Source organism: Lissotriton helveticus, chromosome 9 (assembly GCF_964261635.1).
Source record: "Lissotriton helveticus chromosome 9, aLisHel1.1, whole genome shotgun sequence".
NCBI classification, from domain to species: domain Eukaryota; kingdom Metazoa; phylum Chordata; class Amphibia; order Caudata; family Salamandridae; genus Lissotriton; species Lissotriton helveticus.
Genome location: NC_136070.1, coordinates 887,125,383 through 887,137,440, shown reverse-complemented (window position 1 = coordinate 887,137,440; position 12,058 = coordinate 887,125,383). Strand labels below are relative to the sequence as shown.

Genomic DNA, 12,058 nt, shown 5'->3' with positions numbered 1-12,058 from the left:
TTCTACGAGTGTTACGTACTTCGCTTTCCAAATGTTTGGGCCGTACTCGGCTTCTGTAGTGCAAGAAACACAACGGTTACCCTAGCAACAATCATGTGACCGTCCCCGCCCCACCCGGAAGCCAACTCGCTACTTGGATGACCCGGAGACACGGCGGCTTCGTAGCAGGGCGGCGGAGGGTGCACATAGGTATTCGGCAGTCCCACCTCCTGATAACTGTAAGTAGAAACCTTTTACCCTACAGGATCCATGACCACCACGCTACCGATTCGCCCACAGCATCACGCGGCACATATGGGCTGGAATTGAGCCCCCGTTAAATTTAACTCCGTATTTTCCACAGAATACGTTATAAACAGTGGAGATACCCCCTCCCGCCCTCCAATGAATTAAACACTGGAATCAGAGTAAGCCCTGAAACCGCATCCGATGTGTGTCTGTCTTTCATGTTCTGTGTCAGTGAGTCCCTGTATGTTGAGTGTACGATATGAGGTAATCTATGCACTTTTAACCTCCTTTTCTCGCGACCACAATAATGGCAAGACACGAGTGTGATACCACATCACCCTGGAGATACGACCAGTACGCAAGACTGTATAAAAGAATCAAAAGATAGCGATTATGCCCCCACCAAGCACGCACCAATTGATAAGTATGCGTGGTATAGTTCTGTCACAACGTGATAATTTCACCTTGACACTCACAATACTTTCCTAATACGAGTGGCAGTGAGCACGAAGATACAAAAAGACACGACACTGCACAACGTAACAAGCATGTAAAACAAGTTTACGTCTGATTTATGTATGTCTCTTCTTTTCCTCCAACAGGTGTTTTTTACTGGCTCACCCACCGTGGTTAGAGTCCCCATACCATTTAGCGAATTTTGCTAATTTGGTCACAGTGAACTAGGATTGGGTGTGCCTTTTAGGGGGCACATACCGTCCAGCTCCCTGTTATAGCGGTCCTGATGAAAACCTGGTATATCCCTTTCACGGTTGAAACATGTAGACCAGTATACACATAAGAGATACTTTTGGCCTTAATATACCCTCATAGTATCTCGCCTCACGTTTTATAATATTGTCCAGTTACTTGTCAATAAAATGTATTCTCCCACTAAGTTAAACCAGGACAATTTTTAACACACTTTTCTGCACTTACACGCACAACCTGCTCCACTGTAATTCAGGTGTTGTAGCCCACCCTGGTGACGCTAGGCCACCAGGGTGGACCCCGATGATGAAGCATGTCACCACTAGGTTGGTGAGTGAGGGGTTTTTAACAAAAGGATAAACTTTCTCCTTTTGACGGCTCACTACCACATTAGGAATCTCTTTTGACTTCCGAATGACGGTACTTCCCTCTTAGATGGTATTTTTCCACATGTATCATGCATATGTGTGCATTCAACATATATAAAGTCTAATTGTTTACACAGGCATCGATTTATATGGAAAAATAGTCACCACCACAGCAAGATCTCCGCAGCCACACCGCACGCACCGTGGTAAACCCATAATATGGTGGTCTGAAGACTGCAAATGCTGCGGTTTTCTAGAAACTGTGACGTTCGGGCAGTCGGACCACCAAACTCAGGATCAAGCCTAAGTGTAGAATAATCTACGAACAGCCAATTGTCCTTTGAAACAAAAATGATAATAGCACTAGCCTAAGTCCCAATTGCACAAATGTAGCCTACCACTACAATTTGCTAATGGAAAGCCCTTTCTACCAACAAAATGAAGACAAATTTAGTCCCCTAGTCGACTATTTAGAAGACTCTTGGGTTGTCAGATTGCATCGCTCTAGGCACAGATGCTAACCCAAATTCCAAATACTATGGTGGAATTTCCATGACAGCACTTTGGGACAGGAGGCCAAAACAAAAAATGCAGTTGAAGGATGGCACAATGCCTTCCAATCCACACTAGACAGCACATAACCTACACCCTACAAATTTAAAGAAGCACTACAAAAAGAGCAAAGCTACTAAGTATGAATGGAGCAATCTGTTAGCCAAATTGGTCCTAAACTTAACAAACAAACAAAAATAATTTACAACAAGTTACAATTTAAAGTCAAATCTTCATAAATAACAAATCAGTAGATTACTTGGAAATCATAGCCAAAAGCATATATAAAATCAATAGTAACCTAGCAAAGTCCTCAACACATATGACAAATTCTAAACCAACACACCAATCTTTTTTAAAACAATGAATATAATATATTATTACTTCAGTCAAAAAAATGATTAAGATTCATTACATCACAAAAATATTTACAACCAATAAACCAAACAATTCCACAAAACAGTTACATCATTTTTTACACAAACAATATAATATTATATTTCCCACCCAAATGAAATGCAATAAATAAAACATACTGTTTTGTAGCTGTAAAAAATAGAAATACTCCAAAAATGGAAAAATATTGTCCAAAAAGCCCCCCCAAAAAAGCAAAATTATTGCAAATCCAATAGAGATCGAATGAAGCAATTAAAAGTATTTAAGAACCATAAAAAAATAAACAGGGGTTTAAAATAAAAAGCATTGTTTTATTATAAATCCCAAAACATTTCCTTTTAAAACAAAGTAAACTCCCAATGCCCATAAGACACATTCGTGGACCAAAAGCTGACAAGTAAATTAAGAAGTCTACCCATAAAAGACATTACATTCTCAAAAATACATACACATACCAGTCAACCAGCAATATATAACTAACATAAAACAACTTAACAAAACGTAGCAATAAATTACTAAATTAGTGTACGAAAACCCAGAACTTAAAACTATTGAAAAACACTAACATCAATACATCTAAATATACAAAAAACCCACAAACAACACTATAACTAACTTTATAGATGCCCCCCCAATCCCCATTCTCAAAACCCTTAAAAAAACCCTTAACAAAGGACTGACCAGTTTCAATGAACAGCGGCACCTTACCACGACCTGGTAATGAGAAAATAGACTAAACATACCACAAATAGATTACAAAATAGAAGGTAGCAGTAAAAAAATGGCAGCTCTATGACACTTGAAAAAAAGACTATTTCCCCATAGAAAGTATTGTAAAGATGTTGAATAACTATCATTTTTTTTTTAAACATCATACATAAAATACCAAAAATTGTTGTGAAAAAACAGTAAAGTATAAATTATATATAATTATTTAATATATACTGAAAAATGTATGCTGAAATATTGTAGCAAATATGTATATAAACTCTAAGACATTTGAACAATCTGTTAAACAATGGAAATTAAAAGTTGAACATGCACCACATACAATTCTATTGAAATAGAATTTATGTTTCTTTTCAAATTGAAAGTAATTGAAAAAATGTTTTATTTACTTTTACCATTCCCACTTCAATCTAAAACAATTTGGGGAAGGCGTTGGATATTTTGGGCCAAATTATGAATTTGGTGACCTGAGAGTCTGCCAAACTAACCTGGCGCAGCGGTCGCACCCCAACCACCACTGCACTAGCAGCCGATTGCTGTATTACAACTTTGGAGGTCGGACCACCATGGCACTGCTGCAACCGCCAGGAGTCAGAAATCCCTGGCTGTGGCGCGGCAGTATGAAGGCTGCAATATGCTTGGTGGTGCCCTGCAGCACTGCCTAGGATATTAGGACTTTCCTCACAGACACTGGTCTCATGGAGATTCTTATTCCAGGAATATGCTGGATGTGAGGAAAGAAATGGGCCCCATCTTGGCCCTGTGTATGGGGTGCCTGCAGGGGGGCACATATCGTTCCCCCCTGTGTGCATGCATCACATTCCTGCATGGCATGGACTGTACTATCCATGCCATGCAGGAAGGTGGCCTGGTGGTCCTGTGGAGGTGCAGTTCAAGGCTCACATAGGAGCCTTTAAACTGCACTGCCAGGAAACCGCCACGCTGCCGCCCACCAGATCACTAGAATACTCCATAATCTGGTGGGCAGGTGACAGCCCTGTTTGACAGTGTGGGAGCGGGGTGGTAGCCCACTCCTACACCCTCAAACTCATAATCGGGCCTGAAAGGGGTGACATATACTATTACCACTGCAATCTAAACCAATTTGAGGAAGGTGTTGGACACTAAAGGGCTGACATTTACTATTCAAAATCCAATCTAATGATATTGGGAGAAGGTGTTGGACATTAAAAGGGTGACATTTATTATTCTCACTCCAATCTAAACCAACTTGAAGAAGGCGTTGAACACTAAAGGGGTGAGATTTACTATTCCCACTCCAATTTAAACCAATTTGTAGAAGGAATTGGACATTAAAGAGGTGAGATTTACTATTCCCACTCCAAGCTCAACCCATTTGGGGAATTTGTTGGACAGTCAATGGGTGACATTTACTATTCCCACTCTGATCGCAACCAATTTGGGTAAGGCACTGGACAATAAATGGGTGACATTTACTATTTCCACTCCAGTCTGAACCTATTTGGGGAAGGTATTGGACACTAAAGGGGGTAACATTTACTATTCTCACTCCACTCTAAACCATATTGGGGAAGGCGTTGGAAACTAAAAGGGTGACATTTACTATTACTGTTCCATTATAAACCAATTTGAGGAAGGCATTGGTCACTAAAGAGGAGAAATTTACAATATCCACTTACAACATTTTACCCAACGTAATACAAATTAAACATTTTAAATACACAATGAATACTCCATATTACATACAGTTTTTTACTATAAAATTAAATACAATTCTATCTATAAAAAAAAACTAACAAAGGGACAAACATAGTGACCTGATTGGAGAATATCAAGGTGAAATTTCCCTGCTGGTGGGTATGAAATTCTTTACCTGTAGTTCATGTATTAACGATAAGGGGTTGATGACATCCAAGTTGGCCAGGCTAGATTTCCATGCACAGGGTGAGTTTGTTACAACTGCTTCATGTAAGGTATCTATTACTGATCCAGTGGACAACAAATAGAGTATCTATAACTGGATGTGATATCAGTTGGAGGGAGGTCCTGCTTTGGTGTATAGTAGCACCTAGAACAACAAAATCTGTTTCCCCATGACCTTCATCTTCATGGATTCCATCCCTACCACCTTCCAATTGTGCCCCTAATCTAGCCTGAGCTCCTCTCAAACACGCATTTATTTTATAGTGCTCCTCATCTCAATGTCAGAGCATGTTACATCACAAACATATACATAAATATTGAGTCATACAAGTGTGTAAATCAATGTACAGGAAATGTTACTGAAGACAATGAGGTCTACAAGGTGTAGGAGTCACATGTCATCCATACTGGTGGGCATTATGTATTAAGAGTACTTGGTCTGGAGAAACAAAGGGGCAGATTTGCTAAATTTATGATGTGCATTAACCATAGTTGCTGGACTGTGTTGCGAGAAAATACAGAGCACAACCGTACTATAAATCTCTCCACTAGTGCTGACATAACTTAGATTGCCTTGTGCCAATGGACTCATAATTATAGCATAGTGCAAGCATGTTTGTGTGATGTTAAGATTAGATTATATACTAGAAGGGTACCCTTACAACACACAATTATATTCTTTGACAAAGTTTAACACTTTACCATTTGTTTATGTGCTGTGCACACATGCAAATCTTAGGATGTTTGGAAAAATAAATCTTTTCTCCAACTTTACGCCTGCCTTGAAGAAGGGTTTTTTGTTTTGTTCCCAATCCCATTCTACCAATGTTAGTAGGTAAGGATTAGATCAAAATGGGTGAGTGCATGGGACTGTCCATTACCACCAAAGCTATACCTCCTTTATGTAAAGTAGTGCATTATGGTACAGTGTTACTTTAGGGCTACTGTCCACCGCAAGTCAGGATTTGTGCTGGTAAGTAAGCCTTAAAACAACACTATGCACCAGGCATAAAGTGTAAATCTGCCTCAATAAACGTAACACATTGATTGGGGTTTCATGCAAATAAAATGGTATTGTTACATAACAGAACCCTTTTAGCAATCTTAGAATAATGAATGATTGAGAGAAAAAAACAATGAGGTTCTAAACCTATGCCTTTCAATTTTCATGCAGCACTCTGATGCCAGTTCATAGCTCAATATAATATATTAGAAGGAATGTTACGTATGAACTCCAAGTGATAAAAGAATCTCTGCTGCAAAACTAATAACCCATTGAGCTATAAACATAAAATACTAATCTGTGACCCACACGCCACATGATATGCTTTACAGCAGAAACATTTGCCCCCTATTTTACTATATCATTAGTCAAAATGGTGACAAGACAAATCGCAAATCTTTCCCTCAAGTTCATTAACCACCATAGTTATCATGCACTTTTAATATCACCTGAAAAAAGCCAAGCATGCAAAGATCTATGTAGGCTGCTTCTATCTCAGTACAGAATGTCATGCAGAGAGTGCCTTTGGACCTTGGCATCCGGGGCGATGGCACCGGTTGCACCACTCTAAATCTGGCTCTGTTTGGAGGAAGACTTTAATGACTTTAAAGGAAGGATGAAGTAGGGATCCAGAAGGCTGTACATATCATGAACAGCTTCTCCAGATCACAAGTAGTTAAATGACAGAAGGTGAAGCAGGCTAAGGGAAACTGTGAAGGGGAGACTGTTGTGTCTTTGAAGGGTTCACAGGAGTGCACGTTGCTGACAATCTTTAGTTGTATGATAGGGAAACTGGTTTAAACAAAAAGGTGTTGCAATCATTCAAGATTTTTTGTTTTAGCGGTAGCAGATTTTAACAAATCAGTAACCAAATAAAAAAACTCACCTTGTTGTTTTGTTTTGTCAACGTTTTATGTATATTGAAGGACTTTTAGTTTGGCAAAACAGCCAAATCATTGATCCTCAAGTGAATCCCACATAGTGTTTTGTTTCTAGGTAATTTAATCCAGTACCCCTCCTTTTGTTTCTCTAAATTGTGGATTTATTGGAAGGCTATTTAATATGGTGTGATTTGTAGTCTGCCCTCATGGCCTCTACAAAAACAATTCACTATGTGCAAAGGTAAAATTGCATGTCAGGCTTCTATTATTGAAAAAGATCCAAAATCTAGCATATGAGTGGATGCTTCTAGAGGGTAGCAATAGGATATTGAGTGAGATATCATTCCAGGGGCACACCTTAATCCAAGATTGAAACAGAAAGATATATAACAAATTAGTATTGTTGTGGAATTAATATATCTTGCCATTTTCAGTGTGAGTTATTATGAATTTTAATTGTAATGTATATCTTTCTTGACATAACGTAACTTATGACCATCAGGCTTGTCTGACGTGCAGCTGACACATATCGGTCCACTGTGACCAACCTATTGGTCAATGCCACATTTTCCTTTGGGCCTAGTCTACCTCTGTACTTACCATGTTCTAATTATCTCTTCTATTCCACCTCCCTTTAAATTTTCCTGTCTCCAAATTCCTTAAAATTCCATGACTTGATGTGCGCCAGTTGCAATCTTTTTCCACAGGATGCTCTAGCACACTGGGTTTGCCTATTTTAAACCACTGGTGCTACAAACACTTTCCCTATCCCTATTTTGCCTAATTTGCAATATGCTCTCTTAATTTACATTGGACTATAAATTACCCTTGTACAACATATCACTGTACAACTTTAATAATGCCCATAACATTTCTAAAACACTTGCCAGTCCAATCGTGGAATTCATGAACCGAAGAACTTCATTGATGTGAGTGAGCAAGGCAAGAAACTTCTTGTCTTCATAGTCAAATCTGCTCCCAAACACGATGGAGCAGATGATGTTGGAGACAGCTCTACTTAAGAAGAATGTGGGATCAAAGGGAATTCCTAGAGATAAAAAGACAATTTCTTTAGTAGTCGAAGGTTTGGACAGTTGCACTTTGACATTTTGAAAGAAGAAACAAAATCTTAATATAAAACATATATTCTCATTTAATAAATCAGTATTATCTACATCAAGTTTTTAAAACTGGCTTCTATTTTTCCACTTGTGGTCAAAATCCTAAAATAGACTCAATACAGCAGTGGTGTTGCCTATTTATGATAGTACCAATGTCCCGTACCATTCGCTTCTTTATTCATTACACTTTTCCACCCATCAGTCTGCATTTATCTCTGTGTATTTTCAGTGACATTTTCCACCTGTCCATCTACTTTGACCCTATCACTGTTCTCCCATAATGGGGAAACCAATGGGGGATCATGTGAGATATATGCTGATGACATCCAATTTTTAGTAGATATGGGTGTGGATGCTAATGACAACATCAACTTAATTGATTGTCTGAGTGATGTCAAACTTTGGGTGCACTCGAATGGCCTCTATATAATCAGTAGTGAAACATTATTTATGCTTTCAAGCAAAGTCTTAGCACGTCACCCTATGGAACTGACCGGAAGATCTTGGTCCTTTTCCCACTCCCATTTAGGGGGTTCATCATAGTTATGTTATGTTAATTTAATTTAATATTATACTCCAATCACCCTGGGAGGGGTATCTCGGTGCAAAGGCAGACCACAGGCATAGGGCAAACTATTGAGCTAGAACAACATTGTCTTGAGCAGTTTCCTAAATTTAAGAAGATCATTCAGATGTGATGAGGCAACTCATTCCAATAAAAGGGGGCCAGGTACGAAAAAGACCTGCCACCAGCTTGGGACTTTCTGACATGCGGGACAGTGAGCAAAGCTTTATCAGTTGATCTCAGAAGTCTGACTGGACAATAGTATATTAGACTCGAATTAAGGTAGCTGAGGCCTATCCCAACTAATAATTTTTGGGATAGACAGCAGATTTTTTAAATAATTCTTTTCTGGACAGGCAACCAATGTAAAGATCTCAAAAGGGATGAGGAAGCAGAACCAAATGGAAGGTTGCAAGTGAGACAGGCTGCTGTGTTTTGAACAACTTGTAATTTAGATAATAGTGTGTCATTTGTAGAGGCTAGTAGAGTATTGCCATAATCCAAACTGCTAATGATGAGTTCCTGAACAAATGTTTTCCTTGTCAAAACAGGAAGAAAAGGAAAGGCTTTCCTCAAAAGGCACATCATTTGGAAACAGATCCCAATAGTAGGTAGAACCTGCTCTTTCCTGGTAAGGGATTAGTCCAATTGGACACCCAATTTCTTGACTACTTGTCTGGGTGTCAGAGCAGTGCCTAATTCTAAAGGCCACCAATAGAAAGACAAGAGCTGTTGGGCCCTATTGAACTGCATAATGTCCTTTTTTTTGCATTCAAATAAAGGCAGTTCGCAGGGCTGCAATTGATAGTACTTCAAATCTGAAGGATTTGACAGTCTTGGCAAGGGGACTAATACAAATGTTAAAAAGTGTTGGGCTTAGGCATAAGCCCTCTGGAACCAGTTAGTCTAACAGCATGGTACATGATATGAAAGAACCCAGAGAGATTCTTTGTATACTGTTTTTTATAAAATCACTGAACCATCGTAGACCTGTCCCATGGATTCTGATTTCATACAGCCTCTGGAGCAGTCTGGGATGGGACACAGTGCCAAATGCTGTGGATAAATTCAACAGCTCAAGCATAGATAGTATATTGGCATGAAGAGACAGTCCAATGTGATCTGTGACCGCTAACAAGGCGGTCTATGTGCTGTGTGAGGATCTGATCCCATATTGTAATGGGTCCAGGATCTTTTTAACCTCTAAATAGTCAGTAAGTTGTTAATTTATTTGACCTTCCAGGAACATGCCCTGAAGTGGAAGCGGTGATGTGGGCCGATAGTTAGAAAGGTTGGTAGGTGCCATATGGCCCTTTATTTGTATCGGCATGACCTGAGCAGCATTCCAAGCTGAGGGCATTTTCCCAGAGTTAAATGATAAGTTAAGTAAAGAGCATATTGCAGGAGTGAGCTGATTAGAATGTGCAGCTGAAATCCTTGGGGGACAAATGTCCAGAGGACTAGTTTTGGCTGTTACAAGCGCTCCCTGAATTAGTACAGGAGAAAAAGAAATAAACGTTCCTAAGCTACTGACATAGCTGGAAGGGCGAGAGTTGGAATTAGACTCCTCATGTGCCTGATCAAGAGAGCTGGTAAAGTTCTAACAAATCACTTTGATGTTGTCCTCAAAATAGTTTGCAATACTAAAGGATTCATAAAAGCGTTAAGCAATATATATATATATAGCTCTTTAGCAGAATTTCTCCTGACCGATTTGGTTGGATGATAAGAAACTATTCGAGCTTTTTTGATGCTCTATAGGCTTCCTTCCAGCATCTCTCTAATATTTTTCAAGATGCTTTCTCTTTTTGCAGTTCTGTGGTATAGCAGAGTGCAGGGATCCATATTTAGATTTTGCACAAGATTTAGGTGGGACTACCTTATCAAAGGCCGAGTTTAAGGCTATGTGATAATCTGTTAACGCTTGATAGATATCTAAGTCCTCCGTGGTTTCAATGAACTCAAACTCCTTAGAAAATGAGTCAGGGGTAACTTTCTACCATTGTCTTGACATCCTTCTGTTAACTTGTTTCATCTTGTCAGTGACATTTACCTTGGGAATCTGAAAAATGATCAAGGATCGTTCTTTCCGGGGTAAAGGTTGAAGGGGTTCACAGGTCTTAGAAACAGACATCATAAAAAGTTGATCCAATGTGTGCCCTGCAACATTGGGTAGGACCATTAACTTTCTGGAGCAAGGAGAGCATTGCTAGTTCAGAAATAAGCGGTGCTTCATCAGTGTTTAAAGAGTCTTCACCATGATGGTTGAAATCTCCATATAAAATAAACTGTTGAGATGCCAGATCATGGGTCACAATATGTTCCGTTAGGCGCTGACTAACTATCTTTTTTGGGTACAGGATGACAATACACTAGAGCACCTTTCCAACAGTCCTTAGGGGAGAGTTTAATTTTAAAAATACATAGTTCAGCCCAGGTAGTATGCAAAGAATCTATAAGTGAGACCTTGACTGAGTCTTCAAAAACAATGGTAATGCAGCCACCTGTCCTCCCTTCTCTGTCCAGTCTAGCCATGCAATAGTTTTCTGCGAGTGCCAGCCTAATTGCTGGTAGCGTAGTGGAATGCAACCAGGTTTCAGTAAGAAAGCCAACTTCAGGTTACAGGGAGGAAAACAGGTCCCAGTGTTCAATTGCATGCTTTGGCAAATACCTGACATTACAAAGAAGGATGGCAAGGCTTTAGGAGCCTGAGGGTGTGAAGAAATGGAATTAGTTCTGAGTTAATCTATGGGAGTGTCAGCTGACATAAGTAAAGAGTAGCTAGCCAGCTGTGTTCCCACTAACATGTCCCTAGGTGAATCATGGAGACTGTGAAATTTACATTGTAGACAGGCTACTGGGCCTTCTAAATGGGATTGGAAATGACTAACACAATTAGCATCTATAGGATTAGAGGCTCTGAACAAGTCATCAATTATATATAAGGCTTCGGAAGAATAGGTAATTCTAGTAGGGTGACTGACCTTTAGTGCAAAAGGAGAAGGGGTCCTGGCTCCCGATGATGGAGTGGTGCGGACAGGCACAGATGCCTTTGGTGCACCTTGGGCATGCTCGCTTCGCATGTCTGCTGCATGTTGCCACCGGCATTGGCTCATGTAAATTGCAGGAGATTATCAGCTACACTGCTAACTCCACAATTGAGGTGGCAACAGGACGTGAGGTAACTGAGTTCAAATTTCTCCACTACAACATTACAAACCACAGTGGATCAGAAAGCTAAAAGTGACACAAATAATGATAGAAGGTAGGCAGCTAATAAGTATTTAAGGTGAATAGTCTGGCTTAAAAAGATAGTGGAACCTCTTGCCTGTGACCTATTGGCAAATGCAAAAAGAACAATTGATGGACATAATGCAGAACAATGTCATACATTCACCCCAGTACAGAGATCTGGGCCTAAATCCATTGTTTGACCTATTGGCTGCGCGTCAGCATCAGCTTTTGTAAATGGCAGGAGATTAGAAGCTAGACTGCTAACTCCGTGATTGCAGTGGCAACAGAAAGTAAGGCAACTGAATTCAGTGTTTTCCACTCAAGCGGTACAAAACGCAGTGGACCAGTAAGCTGAACGCAGCGCACAT

At 39.7% G+C, this 12,058-nt stretch overlaps 1 protein-coding gene across 1 annotated transcript in view; it reads right to left on the bottom strand.

Annotated features, from left to right (window-relative positions):
• The window catches only part of LOC144781957 (cytochrome P450 2G1-like), a 415,302-nt gene that overhangs the window by 236,575 nt on the left and 166,669 nt on the right, over positions 1-12,058 (bottom strand). Inside the window, exon 4 of the mRNA XM_078661047.1 lies at positions 7,658-7,818. Coding sequence (XP_078517173.1) covers positions 7,658-7,818 — 161 coding nt within the window. The remainder of the gene's footprint in view (positions 1-7,657; positions 7,819-12,058) is intronic.